The following is a 25,807-nucleotide window of genomic DNA, read 5'->3' on the forward strand; positions in this document are numbered from 1 at the left end:
GATCTTAATATTTTTGATATTTTGAATATTTCCCATAATAGCTAAAAATTTGTTAATACTGTACTTTCACTATTGTTTTTCTGGGTTTCATGCCCTATTTTTTTTTATTGTTTATTTTTTTATTTGGGGGTGGGGAGTACAGAGAGAGAGAGAGAATCCCAAGGAGGCTCTGCACTGTCAGGGCTCCATCCCACAAACTGAGATCATGACCTGACCCAAAATCAAAAGTCAGATGCTTAACCAACTGAGCCACCCATTGTACCCTATTCTTTTATATTCTGTCTTTCTGTTTTGGTAAGTTTTTCATTCTGCTTTTAAAAGTTAGCTCTTTCCCCAAACACATCCTTCAGGCCAAAGCTTTAATAAATGTCCTCTAATATATCTTAGGTACATGAAAGGGGCGTATTCTGACACTTAGCAATTGCTGGTGTTTAAGTTTAAAGTCCTTGGCCCTGAGAAAATTATATTTTGTTTAAAGGAGCTGTATGAAACATATTTTTAGAAATTTTGTTAGCACGAAGCAATGCAGCATACAAAATACTGTTTACGTGCTGAGGGTGTAAATAATAAAAGCGAACTACCAACAGCATCAATCTACCTTTCCTGGAAATTGGAAAAGTCAATTGCTGCCTCCTTGATATATTCTCTTGTCATTTTCTTTTGTTGTTTTCCATTTGTGCTTGGCCTCAAAATACCACTACAGAGGGGTGCCTGGGTGGCTCAGTCAGGTAAGCGTACGACTTCATCTCAGGTCATGATCTCGTGGTTCATGGGTTCGAACCCCTCATCGGGCTCTGTGCTGACTGCTCAAAGCCTGGAGCCTACTTCAGATTCCGTGTCCCTTGCTCTCTGCCCCTCCCCCACTCACGCTCTGTCTCTGTCTCTGTCTCTCTCTCTCTCTCTCTCTCTCTCTCTCAAAATAAATAAACATTTAAAAAAATTTTTTTAAATACCACTACTGATAAGTTACTTATTTGATTATGATTCTGCTCGCAATCATGGTTTCTTCCAACAATGAAGACAGTCTGTTTGAGGTGCCATAGGGTTTAAATTATCACTCACCTAACTAATGATCATTTACACACAATGCTGGTTCAGTGAAAGGGAGAGTGAAAAGACCACCTTTTTCTCCCCTCTCCCATCTTCCCCATTGCCCTCTTCCAGTACAAGCTGTAAATCACACCTGGGAAGGAGATGACCATGTAGGTTGAGAGAGAACGTAAGCCCAAGCCCTTTTTAAAATGCTGATTGTCGTCCTGTACTGCAAATATACTCAAAGTTGTGCAGTCAGCAAGTATTAATCACACAGTTTCTTATATCCAGACATCGGAAGGGAACAGGTGGAGGCCAGTATCAGAAAGGTATGTGATTCGACATGCCCTGGACATGGAACCGGGCGGTGGGGAGGTTGTGGGGAGCTGGGAAAGAGCACAGAGAATACTCAGGTGCACAGACGGAGGGCAGAACATGATACAACCAAGGCCACAGGGAGAAGACCAACATGGCTGAAACAGACAACTCTTTCTGAAAAGTGAAGGAAGATGGCACAACTCTGGCAGGTTTTGGCTCATATCCAGATGCCGCAATCTGATGCCCAATAGAAAGCCGCTGTTGGTTCTGGAGCAGTGGCCTAACATAATGGAGGCCGTGTCTCAGGAGGATGAATTGGGCATTGATGTCCCAGGGGACTTGCAGAGGGAGACCCTGGAGATCACTGCTTTGTGTTCAGATGTCGAAGGGAAACGTGTGCAGCTGCAGCTCCCCAGAGCTGGTGACTTCATCCTGAAGCAGTGACAAAAGCCCTTTTGGGCTTTTTTTTTTTTTTTTTTTTTACACATAAGCTAGTTTGAGTTGGGTTTCTGTCCCTTCAGAATCAGAATCGTGACAATTAAATGCTTTTTGGGATTGAGTTGCCTTAAGCATTGAGAGAAGAGCAGGGATTGGGGCACACAGAATCAGAAGATAGAAAGGTAGCAGTGAGTCACGTGATTAGTCACCAGCTAGGTACTTGTCCATTTTAATGCGAATGAGGGGAGCTCTGTGGGACCCATTTAAAGAGGTGTGGGGGCACCTGGGTGGCTCAGTTGGTTAAGCATCCGACTTCGGCTCAGGTCATGATCTAGCAGTCCATGAGTTGGAGCCCCGCATTGGACTCTGTGCTGACAGCTCAGAGCCTGGAGCCTGTTTCAGATTCTGTGTCTCCCTCTCTGTCTGACCCTCCCCCTTTCATGCTCTGTCTCTGTTTCAAAAATAAAGAAACGTTAGAAAAAAAAAATTTTTAATTAAAAAAAAAAAAGGTGTGTTGGAGGGGTGCCTGAGTGGCTCAGTGGGTTAAGTGTCCCAACTTCGGCTCAGGTCATGCTCTCCCAGTTTGTGAGTTCAAGTCCTGCATTAGGCTCTGTGCTGACAGCTCAGAGCCTGGAGCCTGCTTCAAATTCTGTGTCTCCCTCTCTCTCTCTGTACCACCCCCATTCACATGCTGTCTCTCTCTCTCCCAAAAATAAGTAAACATTAAAAAGAGAGAGAGAGAGAGAGAGAGAGAGAGGTGTGTTGGGGCCAGTTGGTGGCCTGGGGTAAGCCTTTCTTCCCTGCCTGGTATAGCTGCTGAGTAGGAGCTAGCCCCTTGGCTATGGCAGTGTGCTTGGGACTCAGCACAAGTAGTTTCCAGCCAGCAGAACCTTCCTTCTGCAGTCAGATAGCCTTTTTGCTCTTGTTCTCTTGGGCTCTGATGGTTTCTGAGATACTTTGCTAACGATATGTTAGCCACCTATTGCTGACAATAGACATCTGTTACGTCGAACTGTCACATCTAAATCTATGTTTGCAAAACCCCACTCACCCAACTCCATTCCCTCCTATGGTCCCTGTAGTTTTTGGTGGCAGTTCTATTTTCCCCATCCCCCAGAACCTTGGGGTTATCTTGGATGTTGCTCTCCATTGCTTGTTCTCTGCTCCCTTCTGGTATTATCTCTGGATTTGTTCTCCAGTGCAGTCTCTGCTTCTTGCCTTAAACTCGTCCTCCTGTCTGCCTCCAGCACCCCCCACCCCACCCCTGTGCCTGGCCACAGATGGAGTATAATCCTCCAGAAGTACGTAGCTCATCAGGTCCTCACGATCGAAGTGTGGGAAACAGTGAGCACTTAATATCCTGTCTGCTTAAAAATTCCTTCTGCTTAAAAATGTTCACTTTATCCCTGCTGCACGACAAATGAAGTCCAAACGCAGCCCACTCTCATGGGACTCAAACTTGACCACAACATAATTGACTCTTCTTTCTGCTGCCTATACTCCAGAGAAAACCAAACTGCTAGATTTCTTTGTGCATGTGTGACTCAACCTTGTCTGCGTGTTTTTGCTTCTGCCTTTCCTTGTATTTCTGCTGCCCTTTTGGAATCTCTACAAGTCTAAATTATAGGTACCCAGCTCAAACGTCCATCCTTCCTTCCCCCAATGACCGTTGCACAAATACAGTGTCTCTTTGGATAGAAAAGTGCCAAAGGTGACCACATTGTGATACTGGAAGGTTTTGATTTTCTCCATCCAACAGGATTGATTGATTGATTGATTGATTGATTTTTACTTACAGCACAAATAGAAATACAATTTACACTTCCGGTTTCTTGTACTGAAATGTATTTCTGACAGCTTTAATATGTGTCTGCTAAATGAGAAAAGACATATTGCTCCCATACACACACACAGTGATCATGCTTATTTCCTCCACAAATCTTCCCTGGTTTTCCTCTTGACAATTGGAAGAGATTTCTGAATTCCCAAGGCACTATCTTTGTGGTAGACATCCCTTATAACCTATATTATGCTTTACTTAGGTGCTAAATTAAAATTCCCTGTAGAGGCTAAGTCCTGGAGAGGGCAGCATCTGGCAGTGTATTTTACACTTAGTAGGAACTCAAACATTGGAGGATAGTGGGGCCCCCCGGGTGGCTTAGTCGGTTAAGCATCTGACTCTTGATTTCGGCTCAGGTCATGATCTCATAGCTGGTGAGTTTGAGTCCTGGGTTGGGCTATGCACTGACAGTGCAGAGCCTGCCTGGGATTCTCTCTCATTCTCTCTGTCTACCCCTCCCCCACTGATGATCGCTCTCACTCTCTCTCTCTCTGCCTCCTTCCCTCCCTCCCTCTCTCTCAAAATAAATAAAACATTAAAAAATAAAAACACTTGGAAACAAGGACTTGGATAGCAGACCCAGCTACTTTTATGATTTATGCTATATTTTACAACTTCTTTATAAGGATATTAACATGTTTTTAAATGTTCACAAAATAATACAGTGCATTAAAATTTATCAAGAACTCAATTCCTGCCTCTCCCGTTCTCCATCTGCCTCTCTGGTAGCTTCTTCTGACAGTACCTGATTTACCTCTTGTGGTTACTTCATTATCTACAAAAATGTTTATATTTTTTCTTACTAACTTTAAACCTTATCTCTTCACTTTCCTGTTTTGATGGAACATAAGTCAACTCAGACTAACTCCCTGCTTCCCTCTACCTACCCCCAATGTTAAGTAGGCATATCCCTCTAAGTCCTATTTTCTCTTTTATCCCTTTATTTTTTTAATGTTTATTTATTTGAGAGAGAGAGAGAGAGAGAGAGAGAGAGCACGTGCAGTGGAGGGCCAGAGATAGGGAGACACAGAATCTGAAGCAGGCTCCAGCCTCTGAGCTGTCAGTCCAGAGCCCGACACGGGGCCTGAACCCACGAACAGTAAGATCATGATCTGAGCTGAAGGTGGATGCTTAATCGACCGAGCCGCCCAGGTGCCCCTTTCTTTTCTCTCTTTCAATAGTATATCAACCTACGTCTGATGAACAGCCAGTGCACAGGTTTTCTCATGAGAGTTTGGGGGTGTGCTTGAAGGGAGGTGAGTGAGGGTGTCAGGAGCATAGGAGAGGTGGACAAGGCAGGTCACCAGGTGCCTTGTAAGCTATTATGGACTTGGACTCAGAATTGAAGAGTCGGGGTTCCTAGGTGGCTCTGCTCTGTCAATTAAGTGTCAGACTCTTGATGTCCGCTCAGGTCATGATCTCACAGTTCGTGAGTTTGAGCGCCATGTTGGGCTCTGCACTGACAATGTGGAACCCCATGGGGATTGTCTCCCCTGCCCCCTCTGCCCCTCCCCTGCTCGCTCACTGTCTCTCAAAATAAGTAAACTTACTATGAAAAAAAAAACAAAGAGAATTAAAGAGTCAAGGAAGGTTTCCCTTGCCCCATAATCTGGTTCATGGGTACCATCTTCTCTCTCAGAAGATATGCATTAGAAGACTATGGGTTTGTGCTTGTTTGGTTGTCTGTCTGAAGTTTTCTTCTCTGCTCTCAAGTCTGTTTCCTAAGGATTTTACTTTGCTGTTGGTACCAGAAAGGTTGTCAACTAAAAGACTGAACATACTTAGGTGCAGGGTACCCAGTATGGAGTGTGGAGCCCCACAGTGCTGTTTGTTTATGTTGGTCTTTTCGTTAAGTCTTCAGGCTTTCTTCAAGGGGCTGGCAGTCCTGTGTTGTCGTCTCCTATTTCAGAAAGAGGGACTAGAGAGCTGTTCTGGGATCTATGGAAGGACATGGGTAGTGGATTGGCGCCTAGCCTGGGGACTACTTGATTCCAAATGGGAGGATGAGAAGGATTCACTGTGGGGCTCCACACTCCATCCTGGGTACCCTGCACCTAAGTATGTTCAGTCTTTTAGTTGACAACCTTTCTGGTATCTCACCTCCATGGCTAAGTATCTGCCAGCTTGATGGTAGGTCTGATGATGGGAGCGGGGGTCCAGAGGAGGCATTTAAAGAACTCTTATTCAGGGGCTCCTGGGTGGCTCAGTCAGTTGAGCATCCGACTCTGGATTCTGGCTCAGGTCACGATCTCAGGGTCATGGGATTGAGCCCCACCTTGGGCTCCATGCTAAGCATGGAGCCTGCTTAAGATTCTCTTTCACTATATGGCCCTTTGTAGCAACATGGATGGAACTGGAGAGTGTGATGCTAAGTGAAATAAGTCATACAGAGAAAGACAGATACCATATGGTTTCACTCTTATGTGGATCCTGAGAAACGTAACAGAAACCCATGGGGGAGGGGAAGGGAAAAAAAAAAAAAAAAAAAAGAGGTTAGAGTGGGAGAGAGCCAAAGCATAAGAGACTGTTAAAAACTGAGAACAAACTGAGGGTTGATGGGGGGTGGGAGGGAGGGCAGGGTGGGTGATGGGTATTGAGGAGGGCACCTTTTGGGATGAGCACTGGGTGTTGTACGGAAACCAATTTGACAATAAACTTCATATATTGGAAAAAAAAAAAAGATTCTCTTTCACTCTTTCTCTGCCCTTCTCCCCCATTCATGCTGTCTCAAAATAAAATAAAATAGAATAAAATAAAATAGCATAAAATAATAAAATCGCCTTGACACCTTTAATTTAATCTCATGTATTCATCCACTTCTTAGTCCTCCTCCTACAGCACCTCACAGGACTCTGATAGACCAGATCACTGTTCTCTTATCTTCCATTAACGCCCATGTTCTAAGTACAGCTTCCTTACGTTGCTGCACAAGTTAATATTGTACTTTACTTTCCACTTTACATAGTACAGAAATTTGGGGACTTAACGCTTCTGTTGATGGTTTCCCTCCATTATCAGCAGGAGTGTTACATTTTTTAGTTATTTTAAAGGGCTCAGAAAGGAGAGACAAACATTTGTGCTCAATCTCTCCCTCTTGAACTAGAAAGCCTGTCAGGTTTCATTAAAGGTTTCACTGAAACCAAAGAATACTATGTTTTGGGCATTTTTTTCTATCTGCCAGGAAGCCCATCAGGAAAAAAAAAAAAAAAAAAAAAAGTTAATTTGTCAAAGATATTTTATTATTATTTGTCAGAGACATTTATTTTGAAATTTTTAATGTTAATTGTTTCTTTTTGACAGAGAGACAGACAGAGCACAAGACAGGGAGGGGCAGAGAGAGACAGAGAGGGAGACACAGAATCCAAAGCAGACTCCAGGCTCTGAGCTGTCAGCACAGAGCCCTATGCGAGGCTCGAACTCACAAACCGTGAGATCATGTCCTGAGCTGAAGTCGGACGCTTAACCAACTGAGCCACCCAGATACCCCGTTATTTATTTTGACAGAAAGAGAGAGGGGGAGAGAGAGAGAGAGAGAGAGAGAGAGAGAAAGGGAGAGAGAGAGAGAGAGAGAATGAGAGAGAGAGAATCCCAAGTAGGCTTGTGCTGACAGCACAGAGCCCGATGTGGGGCTCACTCTCACAAACCATGGGATCACCACCAGATCTGAAATCAAGAGTCTGATGCCTAACCGACTGAGCCACCCAGGTGCCCCAACATTTTATTTTAATGTTATGCCAACCCCTAATATCCACTGAACTTCTAATTGTTTAACATCATTTATTCAAAAAGTCAATTCTAGAATATTGCAAGCATTGGTTATGTAGTTGTGATAAGACTGTGTCTCCTAAATGTTTCAATCAATTGACCATTAGAAAAATTGGCAAAATGTACATGTAAGCAGCTAATTCACAATACAGGAAATTTAAAAATATATGAGAACATACTCAACCTTACTCATAAGAAGAGAACAGTAAATCAAAATGATAATGGGATTTTTCTTTACCTCTCACATTTGCAAAGATCAAAAATTTAAAACGAGTCATTAAATTACTATTGTTATCCTGTGTACCAGGCACTCAGAAATTTTTTTTTTTTAGTTTCACACTTTACTAGTAAGAATGTATAAACACTGTTTTACATGGTGGGTGTGGCTTACAAAACCTCTACTGAGGGCAATTTGGCAACAACTATAAATGTTTTAAATTGTGTTTGTTTTGACACAGGTGATCCATTTCCAGGAAATTATCCTATGGATATATTCACACACATAATAAACATACAAGGATATTTGTTGCGGTGTTATTTTTATTTGTCATTAGACTGAAATCCACCTAAATGCCCATCAATAAGGAACTGGTTAAATTATAATTCATCCTTTACAGTGGAACTCATGCAGTCATTAAAAAGAATGAGGAAGCCCTGTATATTCTGATAGGGAAAGAGCACCTTTATAAACAAAAAAAAAAAAAGAAGAAGAAGGAAAGGAAACTATATGATAACATGGTATCATTTGTGCTTTAAAAATACACTCTCAGATGTGCCCAGCCTCTTCCTGGAAAGACACACAGTTGCCAGGAACAGTAGTGGGTGCCTCTTTGGAGAAAAACAGGGCCACCGTGAAATAGGGATAGAAAGGAGATTTGGTTTTTGATTTGTAACTTTTTTTTTTTAAGTTTATTTTTGAGAGAGCACAAGTAGGGGAGGGGCAGAGAGAGAAGAGGAAACAGGATCCAAAGCAGATTCCATGCTGGCACCAGTAAGCCCAGCGTGGGGCTTGAGCTCAAGAACAGTGAGATCCTTGTGGTTTGTGAGTTCAAGCCCTACGTCGGGCTCTGTGCTGACAGCTCAGAGCCTGGAGCCTGCTTTGAATTCTGTGTCCCCCTCTCTCTCTACCCCACCCCTGCTTGTGCTCTCTCTCTGTCTTTCAAAAATTAATAAACATTAAAAAAAAAAAAAAAGTAAATAAAAAAGAACAGTGAGATCATGACCTGAAATTGAAGTCAGAAGCTCAACCAACTAAGCCACCCAGGTGCCCTATTTTTGTAAGTTTTTTTTTTTTAATTGAAGTCTAGTTGATACACAATGTGACAGAGTTGCAGGTGTACAACATAGTGATTCCACAGATCTATATACCTTATGCTGTGATCACCGTGAGTGCAGTTATCGTACAGTATTAAATACCATCCAACTGTATTCCCTGTGCTCTACCCTTCATCCCCGACTTACTCATTCCATAACGGGAAGCCAGAATGTCCCCTTCACCCGTTTTCCCCATCCTCCTACTCCTACCCCTACCCCTGTGGCAGCTGTCACTTAGTTCTCTGTATGTATGGGTCTCTTTCTGCTTTTAGATTGTATTTATTCATTTGTTTTTTAGACTCCCACTATAAATGAAATCGTAAGATACTTGTCTTTGTCAGTCTGACTTCTTTCACTTAGCACAATACCCTCTGGGTCTATCCATGTTGTGACAAATAGCAAGGTCTCATTCTTTTTAATGGCTGTGTGATATTCCATTGTGTATCTATACTGGATCTTCTTTATTCATCGATAGATGCTTGGGCTGCTTCCACAGCTTGGCTATTGTAAACAATGCTGCAGTAAACATAGGGGTGCATATATTTTCTCAAATCAGTATGTTTGTTTTCTTTGGGCAAATACCCAGAAGTGGGATTGTTGGGTTGTATGGTATTTCTATTTTTAATTTTTTGAGGAACTTCCATATTGTTTTCCACACTGGCTGCCCCAAGTGACATTCACACCAACAGTGCACAAGGGTTCCATTTTCTTCACACCCTCACCAGCCCTTGTTAGTTCTTGTCTTTTTTAAGTCTGGCCATTCTGACAGGTGTGAGGTGATATCTCACTGTGGTTTTGATTTTCGTTTCCCTGATGACTGGCGAAGATTAGACACATCTTTTCATGTGTCTTTTGGCCTTATGGATAGCTTCTTTGGAAAAATGTCTATTCGGGTCCTCTGCCCATTTTCTTAGATTATTTATTTTTTGGTGTTGAGTTGTATAAGTTTTTTATGTATTTTGAATACTAACCGCTTACCAGATAAATCATTTGCAAATAGCTTCTTGCATTCAGTAGGTTGACTTTTTATTTTGTTGATGGTTCCCTTCACTGTATACAGGCTTTTTATTTTGGTGTGGTCCCAATAGTTTATTTTTGCTTTTGTTTCCTTTGCCCAAGAAGACATATCTAGAAAAATGTTGCTAAGGTTAATGTCAAAGAGATTACTCACTCTGTTTTCTTCTAGGAGTGTTATGGTTTCAGGTCTCACACATGAGTTTATTTTTGTGTATGGTATAAGAAAGTGTTCCAGTTTCATTATTTTACATGTAGCTGTCCATTGTTCCCAGCACCATTTATTGAAGAGACTATATTTTCCCTATTGTGCATTTTTGTTTCCTTTGTCATAGATTAATTGACCATATAAGTGTGGGTGTATTTCTGGGCTCTCTATTCTGTCCCATTGATCTATGTGTCTGTTTTTGTGCCAGTACCATACCGTTTTGATTACTATAGCTTTGTGTAGTATATCCTGAAATCTGGGATAGTGATGTCTCCAGGTTTGCTCTTCTTTGTCAAGATTGCTTTGGGTATTTGGGGTCTTTTGTGGCTCCAAACAAATTTTAGGATTATTTGTTCTAGTTCTGTGAAAAATGCTGTTGGTATTTTGGTAGGGATTGCACTGACTGTGTAGATGGCTTTGGATAGGATAGACGTTTTAACCATATTCTTTCAATCCATGAACACGGGCTGTCTTTTCACTTGTGTCCTCTTCTCTTTCTTTCGTCAATGTTTTACAGTTTTCAGAGCTCCATTTGTGACTTTTGAATTATGCCTTCTGCTTCTAATACTCAGAAATGAATATGTAGATAGATAAATAAAATGTAAAGCTTCTAGACCAAGACAGACTGTATCTGAATTACAAATGAAACTCTTTTTCCTGACTTACAAAAATCTAGTTGGGGAGATTTGGCATTTACTTTGTAATTGGAGACGCTGAGGGGTCTTAGAGGGGCCCTGGTCTCCATCACCAACTCCTGCACCTTTGCACCCCATTCTGTTCCCTTATGGTTCCTGTGAAGTCCCAGTTTGTACTGTGGCTGCTGCCCACCCACCCCCAGAGCCCTCCTCTGTCCTTATAGCCCATCTTTTGCTTCTCACAAATTGCCACCCTTGCCTGCCAGCCAGTCTTGAAGCCACTAAGCAAGCAGCACACCCAAATCAAGGGTTTGGTGCCCCAGGCCTTGGCTTGCCCAGGTGCACATGAGTGTTCAGTACAGCATTTCAGCACAACACTGTACTGTGACAGACCTGGCCTTCATCACAACAGTCCCATTTCCAGGATTTTATCTCATGGAGACTGTCTGGGGAAACATAGCCTATCCTCAGGTCACTTCCAAACTTTGTTGGTCAAGACTGTGGTTTCAGGATATGATGATCAGGGATTTTTTGTTTAAGTGACAATGGATATAAACCTACCCTCACCCACACTACCATAAGGGAGTTTATGACATTTTTTATGCCTTCGCTTAGACCGATTTAACTGGAAGGTAAACACAGGAATTCACCACTGGAATTGGGAAGGTACACAGCTACCTGGACTAAACCACAGGGAGGCACCAGTTCTCATTTACCTGGAGACACAGCCCATTCACTCACATGAGATGCAACTGAATCCTCATTCTGCCCAGTAGCTGCTTGGACAGCTTGTAACTTTTGAATTATGCCTTCTGCTTGGGACTTGCTTGGGATGATGGCTAAATTCAACTCATTCCCAGCATGAGGGACAAAAGGCCTGGGAGATGAATGTGACAGGAGAAAGGAGAGTGGAGTTTACCTTAAACTCAAAGAGACTCTTTCCAGGATGAATGGGACTTGGCTTCGTGTAAGAATTCTGATTCTGAAAAATGGTGAAAGGTTGATCATCTTATCATCAGATTAATGAGGTCTGGGAATTGACACATAATGTACTGTCGACAGGGATTGTCCAACCCTTGTTTTTATTTGTAGATTGCGTAACAGTGCAGGGCAGTGTCTCTTCCTGAAAATAGCACTTCCTAGCTGGTGATAAGAACGCATTCTCCTAAACAGTACTATCCGGCTTGGTTAGCATGAGCATGACTCTGTCTCACTGCTCTGGAATCCCTACTGAAAGCTTTCAGGGCCTATAAGTGGCCCTTCAGTTGGGTTGGAGATGGGAGAAGAAATAACTTGCCAAGGCCGAGTACAGATTGATCCTCTGTCCCCAGCATCTGCTGCTGCTTCTAAGCATCCTTAAAACCACCAGCCACTTGTTTGTTCAGGTGCCCAGCCCTGAGCATCCTGCCCTGCCATCGGGAACCCTTCTGATAAGCATTTGTTGAAAGAGGAAGGTTGGAACGTGCCACTGCTGGGGCATCCACTAGGGCCGCCTCCAATGATCGCTGAGAAGTTCCAGCAAGTACGTCTTGCAAGTACCCAACGCCAGCAGCAATTATTTGGCGGAAAACAGCCTTTGCCATCACTGCAGTTAAGGGTGTGGGGCAAAGATCAGCTCATGGGGTGTTGGGGAGAGCAGACCTCACCCTCACCAGTAGGGCAGGAGAGCTCACTGAGGACGACATGGACCGTGTGTGTACCATGATGCGGAATCCATGCCAGTATAAGCTCCCAGACTTGTTCTGCAACAGACGAAAGGACGTCAAGGATGGAAAAAATACAACCAGGTCCTGGCCAATGGTACAAACACCAAACTACGCGAAGGCCTGGAGCGACTGGTGAAGATTCAGGCCCAAAGAAGGTGGCACCCCTCTGGGGACTTCGTGTCCGAGGCCAGCACTCAAAGACCACAGGCTGCTGTGGCCATACTGTGGGTGGGTCCAAGGAATCTTTAGGCCTTGTCTGTGAATAAATAGTTTATACATGGAAGGAAGGAAGGAAGGAAGGAAGGAAGGAAGGAAGGAAGGAAGGAAGGAAGAGGGAAGGAGAAAGAAAAAGAAAAAAGGAAGGAAGGAACGAGGAAGGAAAGAAAAAGAAGGAAGGAAAGAAAGAAAAGGAAAAGAAAGATTATTCTTTTGGTTTGGTTTTGGGGTTTTTTTAGTTGACCCTCCTAGTCACTGTCCCTGAAAGGCCTTGTCTTGTTTAAAAAAAAGAAAGAGGGGCGCCTGTGTAGCTCAGTCATTTAAGCGTTGGACTCTTGATTCCGCTCAGGTCGCTCAGGTCCCACGACCCTGGGATTGCGCCTCGCATCTGACTCTGTCCTGAGCATGGAGCCTCCTTAAGATCTCTGCCTCCTTCTGCCCCTCCCTGACTCATGTAGGTGTTTTCTCTTTCTCTCTAAGAAAAAAAAAACAAAAACGAAAAAACCTGATTTCTTTATTTTCATGCTTTAAATGAGACCTGTTACTTCCTCTCCCTTGCTGGTGAATTCAGCTTTAGTGATGGTAACTTGAGAGCCACTGAGAGGCCTCAAGGAACCGTTCCATTCCCCTCCCATGCTCTGCTTACTCAGACACTGGCAGTCTCTGCTGTTGGGATTGTCCATAGTTTAGTCTGCCACCACAGCACGTCAGAGGTAAGGGGTGCTTGCAGGAGTGATCTCGTCTGCATTAGGAATCAACTTGCTTGAGTTTTCCGTAGCATCTTCAAGTCAACAAAACTCTAAAACTGAAATGAGCCCATACAGCAGTGTCACTTTGTGTTTGAGACACTACAGGATGAATCCCATATCAGTCAACATGTATTAAGGACCACTATGAGCAGGGGCACCTCAGTGGCTCAGCTGGTTGAGTGTCTGACTTCAGCTCAGGTCACAAACTCGCGGTTTGTGAGTTCGAGCCCCGCATCGGGCTCTGTGCTGACAGCTCAGAGCCTGGAGCCTGCTTCGGATTCTGTGTCTCCCTCTCTCTCTGCCCTTCCCCTGCTTATGCTCTGTCTCTCTCTGTCTCTCAAAAATAAATAAAATGTTTAAAAAAAATTTTTTAAAAAGGACCACTATGAGCCAAATGCTGAGCTGAGTGCTGTGGAAAAAACACACGAGTTCCCCATTTTTAAGGAATTTAGTAATTGGATAAATAAGACATTTGCCTAGAGCTGAGGTCCCCTTAGGGCTACATCCAAACAGAGGGGCACATTTTTATGAGTGCTTCTTAGTGGGAAGGCTCTTTCTAAGTACACAGAGGTGCTGGATAGGACAGCAGTGGCTTGGTTCTTGTATAAAATCAGTAAATATGTAAATAAATGCTGAGTGGATTATTGAGGGTCCACACAGATTTATTCTCCCTACTTCAAGAGGGGCTCTCAAGTGGATTGCTGTCTGATGCCTTTGAAGAATCAGAATGTGTGTGTCTTGGGGAGGGGAATTAGGAGAGATATGCTCTAAAGCCCCTTAAGAGTTCCCAAATTCTCTGAGTCTGTGAATTAAACTGGATGCTAACATTAAACAAAATCCTCTATTTTAAACCAGAGCGGTGTTTTCCTATTAATATTTCAAAGCCTTCCCTTTACCTTTCATCACATAATGCAATTCATTTATGGACTGAATTCTTTTAATGTACTTAAGTGCTTTTGAGTGCTTTGAGAATTGAAGAAGTGGAAAGTTGGGCTCCTATCCTTGAATATTTATGTACTTAGGAAGAGAGAAATACTAACCACAGTATAAGAGTATCCACCATATGTAGGGATTGTCCATTGGATACCTTGTCAAATACCCTTGGTGTTGATGGTGACACTACAGCAGTGTTACTGGTATGGGCTGGCAACCTCAAATACTGTGAAAAGTGTCTTAAGCAAGCAACCACAAAACTTCAACTAACCGGTGACATTTCCTGCCTGTGAGGTCATCTGCAGGTGAAGACACCAAGTAGGTGGTGAATGGGGATTAAAATTAGCCGAACGATCATAGCGACGCTATCTTCGTATTTTCCCTTTCTGTTCAGCCACCGTGGCGTTCTCACATTCTCAGAAATCTGTCTTGTGAATCCTGTGCTTTGCAGACTGACACCAAAGAAGGTCTGCTCCATGGAAATTAAAACACCGTGTATGTGCCTTCCCGCCTTCCTTTCTCTCCTCTTGCTCGTATTGGAATTGGTGTCCCCAGTCCCTAACATTGAGGGAACTCAGCTCCTGTAGCCACCACACTCATTACCTCCATTGGTTTGTGGTTCAGCGTGCAAACCATCCTGACTTGCTTTTGCCTCTAGTCCTTCGTTTACCAAGGTCAGCCCTAAAAGCCTAGTGATCGTGATTATATACCAGCACTCACCTAGACTCTGTGGTCAGTATAAAAGGCAATAAGATCCTCACCCCGCCCTGGAGCTCTCACACTAAAGAGCTAATAAGGGGGCTAGATGGATGGACCAGTGACTGGGGGAGGGGGGTAGATGGCAGGGAGAAGAGTTAGAGAATAGGAGGGTGAGTGTGGACCCAGAGGCCTCCCAACTCAGAACCATTCTGATTCTGTGAACTTGGCCAAGTTGATAAGTGAGAGCCTCAGATTCCAGATCTGTAATCTGGGAGTAATAATTCCTACCCAGCCTGGGTGGCGGTGTAGATTAGACTGGAAATTGCTTAGAGAGGTCCTTGGTTAAAACATCGACAACCCAAAATGGGACCTATAGATATCTACAACATTGGGTGTTAAGGGAAATGCAGACAAAGGGGCGGGGGCTCCCAGCAGAAAGGCTCACAGCTGGCTGTGAGCCTGTGTGCTGTGCACGTGTGTGCAGGGGCCCTCCCAGCCTCCAGGTGATCTGTCACCTCAGCATGCTAGCTGGGCAGAGCTGGGCAGCGTGGGGCCCTCCTGCGCACGCCCGGCAGCCACCAAGTCCCCACAAAGTCAGATGTTTACCTGCAGCAGCAGGCAGGACCTGGAGCTCCTGCCCTTGAGGCACCAGCTGAGAGGCTTCAGAATGGAGATCTGGAAAGCACACAGCTGTCCACGCTGACTTCAGCCTGTTGTGGGGCTTGAACATCATTCCCCTCTCCAGAAAGCAAGGTTTTCTCATCGTTTTTCCTTCCACACGTCCCCCTTCCCCGGATGTCTAAGGTGAAACGTTTTTCTCTCTTCTCCAGCTCAGAGGCTGAGAATGGTTTGGAGGAGAAAAAGAAGATCTGCAGGTCGCCAACAGCCCAGTCCCCTACCCCGTCCTGCGAGGCTGAGTCCCCAGACCAGAAGAGAATCATTTCCTTGCGGTGAGTGTCCTCACGTTGACGCTTGGTTCTTTGGGGCCTTTGGGGAGGAGGGGTGTCTGGGAGTAGCTGATGTTTCTAGTTCAATGGCCGTTGTCACAAGTGAGGATCCACTGTAACCAGATAACCCCCTGAGAAAGAAGTGGGGTGGTTTTCCTCAGTCTCGGCACGGATGCGTGCCTTCTTTTCTCATCCCTTTCTGGCAGCTTACTTTCTCCTTCCTGCCCCAGCCTACTGCAGAACACCTGCCCCTCTCTTCAAGGACTGATCTTGCTAAGTGATAAAGCCAGGATAGCCCATTGCCTGGCATAGGTTGATACAGCACCTGGAAAGGCTGGCCGGGGTGCTGGTGCGGCCCGCCCAGGTTGGAGTATCTGCTCTGCCTGTGCGTGTGCACACCTGTCTCGCTTTCCTGGCAGCCACGAAAAAGCGGAGGGGGTGCCCTGCCTGGGATCCCCGGACAGGGTGTGCATGTCCGTTTCTTGGGGCCGGTGCTGGTAGGTCCAGCGGCAGTTTGGTCGTGAGCCTAGAAGGGAACAGGCAGTTTTGAGATGAGGCGCGGTCCCTGTCACTCTCAGAGACTCTTTGTTACATGCTTTTTCTCACATGCAAGGAAGAAGTAGGAGCTCAGAGTTGTTTTTGTGCCCTCATCAGAGAATGATCATTTCAGTGGTCAGTTACGGTGCATGTAGCCAGGGGTCTGTACTGAGTGGTGGAGCGATTGTTCATGTCTCTGTTACTGGAACTGTCAGAACTGTACCTTCTGGGTCTTTGAGCCTCTGCTAAAGGATAATTAAATAACTCCTGCCTTTCCCTTCCTTCCTGGCTTACACAGCCCATTCCCTCTCTCCACATCCTTCCTTCACTCAAGACCAAGCCTAAGTCTTCTCTCTCCCCCACATTTTTCTTTCCTGCCCCTTCCACTTCTCTCTTCATCAGTTCTGCATGGCTGTTTGGACACATCTCACTTTCAGTGCTTCTCTCCATAGCTGTTTGCTGTCAGAGCACCTTGCCTCACTCAGCAAATGAGCCTCCAGCAAACGCACAAAGCATGCCGTTTCTTGTATCTTTCACCATTATTGACTGGCTCCAGCAGGCGCTTTAAAAACACTGTGGCTTTTTCTCTGCCTCCCCCAGGCTTTGGGTGAGAATAATACACTCATCATGAGGGCGTGTTTGTCAAACGGTGTGGGTGTGTCATCTGTGCAGTTGCAAAGAGCCCCACGCTTGATTTAATGCTCTGCCCTGTCTGGAAATTCCTAATACTTGAATAAGAGGCCCTACATTTTCATTCTGCACTCGACTTCCGGTCCTGCGCATAGTGACCTGTGAGATGAGAGAGTAACAGAGTAGACACAAAGATACCAATGCCATATAAATAAGCGCCCCTTCCACCCCTTCCCCAGAGACCAGTGCTGTGCACACAAGCCCCTTCTGCTTGCGCCTCTTGAATTTGTCAGGGGTACATCTGCCTTGCCTGTCAGAATTTGCTTACAGTCCTTCAAAAGGGCTGATCGTTGCCTTGATGATTCCATTAACATTTACTAGTGTGAATCAGTCGTGGTAATTAATTCGGATTAGTGGATGGTATACTAATAGGTAAATTGCCATTTGTAAAAATAATTTTATTTTTGACTACAAATGTTTACTCATAATTTCAAAAAAAAAAAAAAAAAAAAGTAATCCCTAGAATTCCAAAGTCATTTGTATCTGCGAATAGGTTCAGTGGCCAGTAGCTAAATCCAAATCTGACACCTGGAATCAATGAGAGGTATTTCACCTGTGGTTAGAGCATCATGGACCCAAACTGTTGTGGCTGGCAGCAGCTTGGAATATCATTTGGCCCATCTTTTCAGGGCTGAGAAACCCAGAGTCTGTAGTCTTAACTGCAGTCATTTCTGTCTCTCAGTCACACCCTTGTACCACCTGAATTACTCAAGATTCTTAACTCTGCTTTGAACCAAATACTCATTTTTTTTTAATTTTTTTTTTAACGTTTATTTATTTTTGAGACAGAGAGAGACAGAGCATGAATGGGGGAGGTTCAGAGAGAGGGGGAGACACAGAATCTGAAACAGGCTCCAGGCTCTGAGCCATCAGCACAGAGCCCGACGTGGGGCTGGAACTCACGGACCGTGAGATCATGACCTGAGCCAAAGTCGGACGCTCAACCGACTGAGCCACCCAGGTGCCCCGAACCAAATATTCATTTTAACTGAGCCTCTTTCTAAGGAATCATACTATAGGATCATGGATTTCATGTGCCATTTTTCCCCATAATGAAAAAAAAATACATAATTGTATCATAAAAGTTGTTTGTATATACATCTCTGAAAACCATACATGCATTCCACTTGAGAATGATTCTGTTTGTCTGTCAGGTTGAAGATATGTGCAAATTCACACACCTACTCAAATGAAGAGCCAGGACTAGAATCACCTTAGAAACAAATACTGGAGCTCTGACCTCTGTCCTTAGTAGAACAAAGGAAAACTTGACTTTACAACGTGGTCTTCATTTTTATCCTGATTTCACTTCTACTGTTTTCCCACTCTGGGATGTTTTGTTTCTCTTTTCCTTATACCCAACTCCTGCTTATCCTCTGAGGCCCAGTGTATTAAACCTACGTTGTGCTGTCGATCTCCTCTTACCTCCTTTTGAACTTAGGGTCTCTATACCTCCTCCTAATAGCTGTGGTATGTATTATTATTGGGTGCTACGTCTTGTACTGCCTTAGAAAAAAGATGTTGGATGCATTCACAGGCTTCTTAAGGAAAAAGACCGTCTTGTGTCCCTCTGGGCCTTTAATACAATGCCCTACTCATTTAACCCATGTTAAATATTAATAGAATTCTGAAACGAAAATATTCTTTGATCGAATTATAGCTGCAGTTTTGTTTAATAATTTGCCTACAGTACTTTTACTGCTTAAAATCCTTTGAGATGGTATAATTACCTTCACAATTCAGTTTGTATTTCTCCCTTCTAGAAGTCTGCATTTCTGCAGATTGAGGTTGTGGCCCTGTGAAACCATCCCAGTCTCCCACACACTATGCTGTGTACATGTTCTTAGAGTATTAGGAGTGATCACTGGTGTCCAGAAAAACAAAACAAAACAAATGTCAGGTTTTCTTGTGAGATGGCATGCTAATCAAGATTTATTACAATAGGATTAATGAGTAGCATTAAACAATTCATCTTACAGACTCCCTGGGTTCTCTTTGCTCAGGTCAAAATCCAGTTTTGATGGTGCCTCTTTAGCAAGTGATAAGAACGACTGTAAAACAGAAAGCAAAAATGAATCTAAGATGGACAGGAAGAAGTCTTCGTCTTCCAGCCAGGTAACTTGGGAATGCGGACTGCACTGATCAGAGGATGGGGGGACCCCTAGAGCCAAGGGAAAGGAAGGACCCAAATGTGTATCTTCCTGCCGTTCACGACTCTCGTAGGCAGATAGTAGAGAATCTGGAACACAGAACAGGATGCAGATCCTTCGGCCGACTATTAATCAGTTTCATATTTCCCCACTGACCTTCCGGTATATCCTGGGTGGCGGTGAGTTGCATACCGTGACCCCTAACTCTGACAAGTGCCCCAAGAGCAGGGACCTATGTGGTCATGTGCTGGTCTAAAAACCAGCCAAGATAATTAGCTCGCCTAATGATTAAGAGAGTTGTGATGTCCTTGCATCAAAATGAAAGAGTGTGATACAGCACCTGTGTGAATGGAAGGCAACCCAGCTTCCCACTGAAGAGGAAAACCTGTGGGCCGTCACGATTCTCCTCCAGAAGCAGTTCAGTTCCGCTCTAAAACCCACCCCGATAGGTAACTAAGCCCAGTCCTGTGTCATGGAGTGTGGCATACTTACTGGGACCAGTAGTTTGAGGTTGTTTTTTAACGCTCCCCCCGCTAAATACTCGAATATGTGTTTCCTAAGAAGGAGAACAAAAAACCCATTGGCACACACAAGAAATTTAACTGAATAGTAAATACACAAAAATATTACTCCTATAAAATCCATTTCAGAATTCCACAATCTTCCAGTAGTCAATGCCTGCATAAATGTTTTTTGCCCCCCCCCCCCAAACGAATCCAGTCAGGAGCCAAATAATGGATTTATCTGTCCCTTTTTTTTTTTTAATTTTTTAATGTTTTTATTTATTTTTGAGACAGAGACAGAGCATGAGCAGGGGAGAGGAAGAGAGAGAGGGAGACACAGAATCTGAAGCAGGCTCCAGGCTCCAAGCTGTCAGCACAGAGCCTGACGCGGGGCTCAAACTCACGGACCGTGAGATTGTGACCTGAGCCCAACTGACCGAGCCACCCAGGCGCCCCTATCTGTCCCTTTTAATGTACATCATTTCCACTGCCTTTTTTTTTTTTTCTTCCGTTTATTACATTCACATTTGTGAAGACTTCATGTTCCAGGTTGTTTTTTGGATTTTTTGGCTCAGGTTATTTTTCTTAAACGCTTTCATTTTTGAGAGAGACAGATCACGAGCAAGGGAGGGGCAGAAAGAGAGGGAGACACAGAATCCGAAGGAGGCTCCAGGCTCTGAGCTGTCAGCACAGAGCCCAACAGAGGGCTCAAATCCAGAACCAGGAGATAATGACCTTAGCAGAAGTCGAACAAATAACCACCTGAGCCACCCAGGCGCCCCTTGGCCCAGGTTACTTTTAAATCAACTCATGCAACCAATGCTCACTGTAGCCATTAAAAAAGAAAAAAAGAATCTCAGGAAAGCCTCCTTGGAACACCTCGCTTTAATCCGGGTAACTTTCTGGATGCAAAATGTACTTTTAGGAAGCAGCATGAGATAACCTACTTCACATGAGGCGTTTATAAAATAGCTGACTTGCGGGGCTCCATCGATCGCCTCTAGGACCTTTCTAAAGCTCTTCCTTATGGCGATCTTGGGCCAATTCTGCGTGGTTTGGCATGAAGGGCCTGCTTGTACTGTCTCTCTGTTCTGCTCATAAGACTTTTTTTTTTTTATCAAAAGCATCCTGTCAGAGAGCGCCTGAGTGGCTCAGTCAGTTAAGTGCCCGACTTGATTTCGGCTCAGGTCATGATCTCAGAATTTGTGAGTTCAAGCCCCGCGCTGGGCTCTGTACTGACAACATAGAGCCTGCTTGGGATTCTCTCTCTCCCTGTGTCTCTGCCCCTCCCCTGCTCATGCTCTCTCTCTCTCTCAAAATAAATAAATACACATTAAAAAAAAAAAAAATCCTGTCAGCCAGAGGTCCTGTGGGAGGAGGACCAGTTCTGCCTCTTAGCTGAGTGGTGCCATTTAAATGACTCAGTTTCCCTGAGGCACACTGTCCAGATGAATGGAATGGGGACACCAATTCCCCGGGTTATTTTGGGGATGCTATTTGGGAAGGCATGTGACCAAATGTAAATGGCTGGCTGTACATTGTTGTTGTCGCAGTTGTGGAAACACATGCCTTGAACATGAAGCGATGTGCCATCTTTCAGACTCTTGGGGCTGCCACCGCCCTGGAGAGTTAAGCTTATTTTTACGAAGTCCTAATTTGGCTTGATGGTCGTGTCGCCCTGACACTGGCTAAGGATATGCCCTCACGACAGAAAGAGTGATAGGGACAACACCAGGTAGTGGGTCTTTTGGATGTATTGTCCGTTTAAGCTTTATGGCGGTCCTCTGAGACAGGTAGTATATGTGCCTTCTGGCACAGAGGAGGAAGCTGAGGCCCAGCAAAGCTAACTCACTAGGTCACAGTCACACACCAAAGGGGACATGTAGCCAAGACTTGAGCTAGGTTTATCTGAGCTCTTAACCACTGCTGTCCTCCTAGAGTACTTGGATCTTTAGTGGCCTAGGATCTACTACCTTCCCTGGTGAGATCCCTTCGTGTCATTTATTAGGAACGTCCTTGGCCAGCCACCTTGGCACAAGGCTGCAGCATGATTTCACTTGTCTTTCCAACCAGCAAGTCACTATCTTGTTGGAAAATGAAACCTTTGTGCCCGGCCTTCTTTGAGGGGTTGTGTCGAAGACTGTACGATCAGAGACAAGGAGTTCCTAAAGATACTCTGTGAAGGGAGGGGAAATTTGTTATGTAATTTACATTGAAGTTAAAATTGGTGATGTTATGCCAAGAAATGCCAGCGGTGACGCCTGTGTTGTGTTCTCCTTGTAGTATAAGGCAAACATGCACTTCCACAAGCTGTTTCTTGATGTCCCAACTGAAGAACCATTGAGGCAGAGTAAGTTCTGACCTGTTTGACTGTTTTGAAGATACGCTAGTTGGCTGGGGGAGAGAAAGCGGGCTCCGTCTGGGAACAGAATCACCAAGGGGAACGTGGGTTCGAAAGTTATGATGTAACAGTGATAGCAGCTTCATTCAGCTTTCATCAAGCATCTTGAAAGACGAGAGAGTAGAATGGGAAACTGAATCCCTCCACATGACAGGGAACCCTCCAAGATGATTCCGGAATGATCTCCTCACCTTCTGTATTCACTGCTGCAGTGCACTGCATTTGGGCTGTCCTGAGATTTCAGATAGCAAGGCTGGAGGAAGAGAGGCCACTAGAAGAAGGCAGAAAGGAAACACAGATTCTCATGTGCAGACACGTGTCCGTCCCTGAGCTGTACTGGGCGTGATTATCACACCGGAGCATCTTATCCAGCACGCCAGTTAGGACCTACTCAGCTCCTCTTAGGTCCATTAAGACCAAGGTTCCATTCTAGCTTCCAGGATACAGATGTTGAGGCAGGATGCCTCTCATGATGGCCAAACATGTGGGTCACATGCGCTTCCCGCAGTGAGATCATCCACTTCAAAAGGAGTCATTAGTGACAGTCCCAGGGAAGGAGGGGCAGGACTGCCAACATTAGCACAGGCTGACGTACCTTCCTAAGTAGAGGACATCTTGAAACTCCATTCTTGAACTCTTATTTGCGGTGATAGCCTTGTCTTGCCATTTTCATTGTTGTACTCATGTGTGTAAGGCTTTGGATTAAAACACAAACCCTCTTCCCCATATCTTTATTCCACTAAAGATGACTGACAACGAAGTGACAGATCTTTTGAGTACGAGTGTATTGCCTCTGCCAGTCCTGAGTCCCCAACATACATACGCAATTTTTATTTTACCTGGAAACTCTAAATGCTCTTATACCTGTATGTATTTTCCCAGGTTTTACGTGTGCTCTACAGAAAGAGATATTATACCAGGGGAAGCTCTTCGTATCAGAAAACTGGATTTGTTTTCATTCCAAGGTGTTCGGAAAAGACACTAAGGTTAGTATAAGTTTTTTTTAAAACAAAGCTATGCACTTCATTATATATTGTGAATATCAGTCATTTTCAATGTAACAGTGTTTATAAATATTTGTATTGTTATCATACCCTTATATGTTTATTTCCTTTATCGTTGTTCCTAATATTACAGGTTCTAAATGCCATTAAATGACACTAAGTTCCCTTTTCCCCTAAAGACCACTCTCGATGTATTTCTCTATATACATATATCTCTCCCACAACCCTATGCTAACTCCTTTTTACCCAGATGTCACCAGAGACCTCTTACAGCTATTCATTTGGAGAGTGTGCCATAATTTGTTTCAAAGGCATATATTACACCCAAGACCTTTTTTTAAATAAATAATGATTTTTGCACTGTGTACATATCAGTTACCAGTCAGAGACACGTAGAAAAACAAGCCTATCAATAAGCTAGTGATTAGAGCTCAGTTTGTAGCATCACCAGCACCACGTGAGCAGGAACTGAAACATTTACGGCCTGGTCTGGGAGAGTCAAACACCCACCATCCCCAGTGGACCACAACTGACAACTTGTCCTTCTCATAAAAAAGATGTAGGGGAGGACAGGCCCAAGACACGTGAGCTGTTAAGGAGGGTAGCTTGAAGGAACTGGCAGTTTTCCCAATGCGCTTCTAAGCAAAGACCTTGGGACTGTGTCATAAGAAGGAAAAAGATAATTCCATCCCACTGACATTCTTTCCCTTTGACCGGCGATGTCACGCCATTCAGGCCACCACAGCGAGGAGTCAGAGAAACACCTTCTTAGGGTCGTGTGACCTAATGAGTTTTGAACCATTCTGATTCATGATTGTAAATAAGCAGCTTTTATATCCATGAAGTCGCTGACTGAAAACCTTTTGTTGTGAGTGGTAGATAGGTTTTATTTAAATAGTCTCCCTAAAGCGCCTGTCAGGCTTTTAGACAATGACCACATCACAAATACAATGGAAATTCTCCATTTTGCTGGTGTTGGGTCAACAGACTAGCACACCACTCTTCAGGTCAGATGTGTTATTTTAATGTTGTTCCCAAATCATAAAGAGTCGTGTTTAGATACACATACTTTGGTAAACACTGTTACCCGAATCAGTATCACACAAAGCACGATTAAGCAGTGCTCCACTGTATTTCTAGATTTCTCATTTATAAGAACTTGTTCATGGAGTAGGGAAGGGATTGGGTAGCAGTGACCTCCTGTTCAGCGTGATAGGCTAATTCTCAGGAATTCAGACAGAGCCAACATCTCTGATGAAAGCAGCGCGTCCAGAGACATTCGTGAACAAAGACTTAGTCTTTGTTAAAGGATGGAAGGGATGGGGGAATTCTTGTTTGTTTTTTAAGTTTACTTATTTATTTTGAGAGGGAGAGAGTGCACATGAGCAGGGGAGCAGGGGAGGGGCAGAGAGAGAATCCCAATCAGGCTCTGCACTGTCAGCACAGAGCCCAATGCAGCGCTCGAACTCACAAACCATGAATGAGTTCAAGTCCTGGCTACACGTCTCCCTTGGCGTGTGATTGTGACCTAATGAGTTAGCCTCCCTAGGCCTCAGCTTCCTCCTCTGCACCAGAAGGCACATATACTGCCTGCCTCAGAGGACCCCCATAAGGGCTTAAATGGACAATACATTCAATACTAGGGCCATTTCTGGGTAGTTTGGCATGAAAGGCCTGCTTGTACTGTCTCTCTGTTCTGCTCCTAAGACTTTTTTTTTTTTTTTTTTTTTTTTATCAAAAGCATCCTGTCAGGGGCACCTAGGTGGCTCAGTCAGTTAAGTGTCTGACTCTTGATTTTGGCTTAGGTCATGATCTCACAGTTCGTGAGTTCAAACCCCGCGCTGGGCTCTGTGCTGACAACATAGAGCCTGCTTGGGATTCTCTCTCTCCCTCTCTCTCTGCCCCTCCCCTGCTCACATACTCTCTCTCTCTCAAAATAAATAAATACACATTTAAAAAAAAAATCGTGTCAGGCAGAGGTCCTGTGGGAGGAGGACCAGTTCTGCCTCTTAGCTGAGTGGTGCCATTTAAATGACTCAGTTTCCCTGAGGCACACTGTCCAGACAAATGGAATGGGGACAGCAGTTCCCCGAGTTATTTTGGGGATGCTATTTGGGAAGGCATGTGACCAAATGTAAATGGCTGGCTGTACATTGTTGTTGTCACAGTTGTGGAAACACATGCCTTGAACATGAAGCGATGTGCCATCTTTCAGACTCTTGGGGCTGCCACCACCCTGGAGAGTTAAGCTTATTTTTACGAAGTCCTAATTTGGCTGGATGGTCGTGTCGCCCTGATACTGGCTAAGGATATGCCCTCATGACAAAAAGAGTGATAGGGACAACACCAGGTAGTGGGTCTTTTGGATGTGCTACAGCTACTCTAAGAGACAAGAGACTGGAAACTACCAGGAGGTGGGAAATACGAACCATGAGAGTGATTTGTACGTTTCTTCCCCTCTGAGGATGGTGTCAGGGAGATTGGGTCCTCAGATCTGGGGCAGACTTTCCTTACTGGGTCCAACACCTTCCAATATGAACTAAAGTCAACCAAACAGTGCACTCTAGGAAGAGACATTTTCTAGGCACCCTCCCCTGGAAAAATATTAATAAATGTAATCAGGACCTTTTGATCATTCTGGCAGTATTTTCAGATGCTGGTAACATTAGATGCACGTATAAGATTCCATCTAGGCCCAAACGGAAAAG

General features: G+C 44.3%; 1 protein-coding gene and 1 pseudogene across 2 annotated transcripts in view; both read left to right on the plus strand.

Annotated features, from left to right (window-relative positions):
* Window positions 1-25,807, plus strand: part of GRAMD2B (GRAM domain containing 2B) — a 125,209-nt gene that overhangs the window by 81,398 nt on the left and 18,004 nt on the right. For both annotated transcript variants that reach the window (XM_042934041.1, XM_042934044.1), the window contains exons 2-5: window positions 15,698-15,817; window positions 19,045-19,156; window positions 21,978-22,044; window positions 22,978-23,081. In XM_042934041.1, the coding sequence (XP_042789975.1) occupies window positions 15,698-15,817; window positions 19,045-19,156; window positions 21,978-22,044; window positions 22,978-23,081 (403 nt within the window). The remainder of the gene's footprint in view (window positions 1-15,697; window positions 15,818-19,044; window positions 19,157-21,977; window positions 22,045-22,977; window positions 23,082-25,807) is intronic.
* On the plus strand, window positions 1,639-12,592 carry LOC122224603 (annotated as a pseudogene).

This window comes from Panthera leo, chromosome A1 (genome assembly GCF_018350215.1).
Source record: "Panthera leo isolate Ple1 chromosome A1, P.leo_Ple1_pat1.1, whole genome shotgun sequence".
In the NCBI taxonomy this organism is placed as follows: domain Eukaryota; kingdom Metazoa; phylum Chordata; class Mammalia; order Carnivora; family Felidae; genus Panthera; species Panthera leo.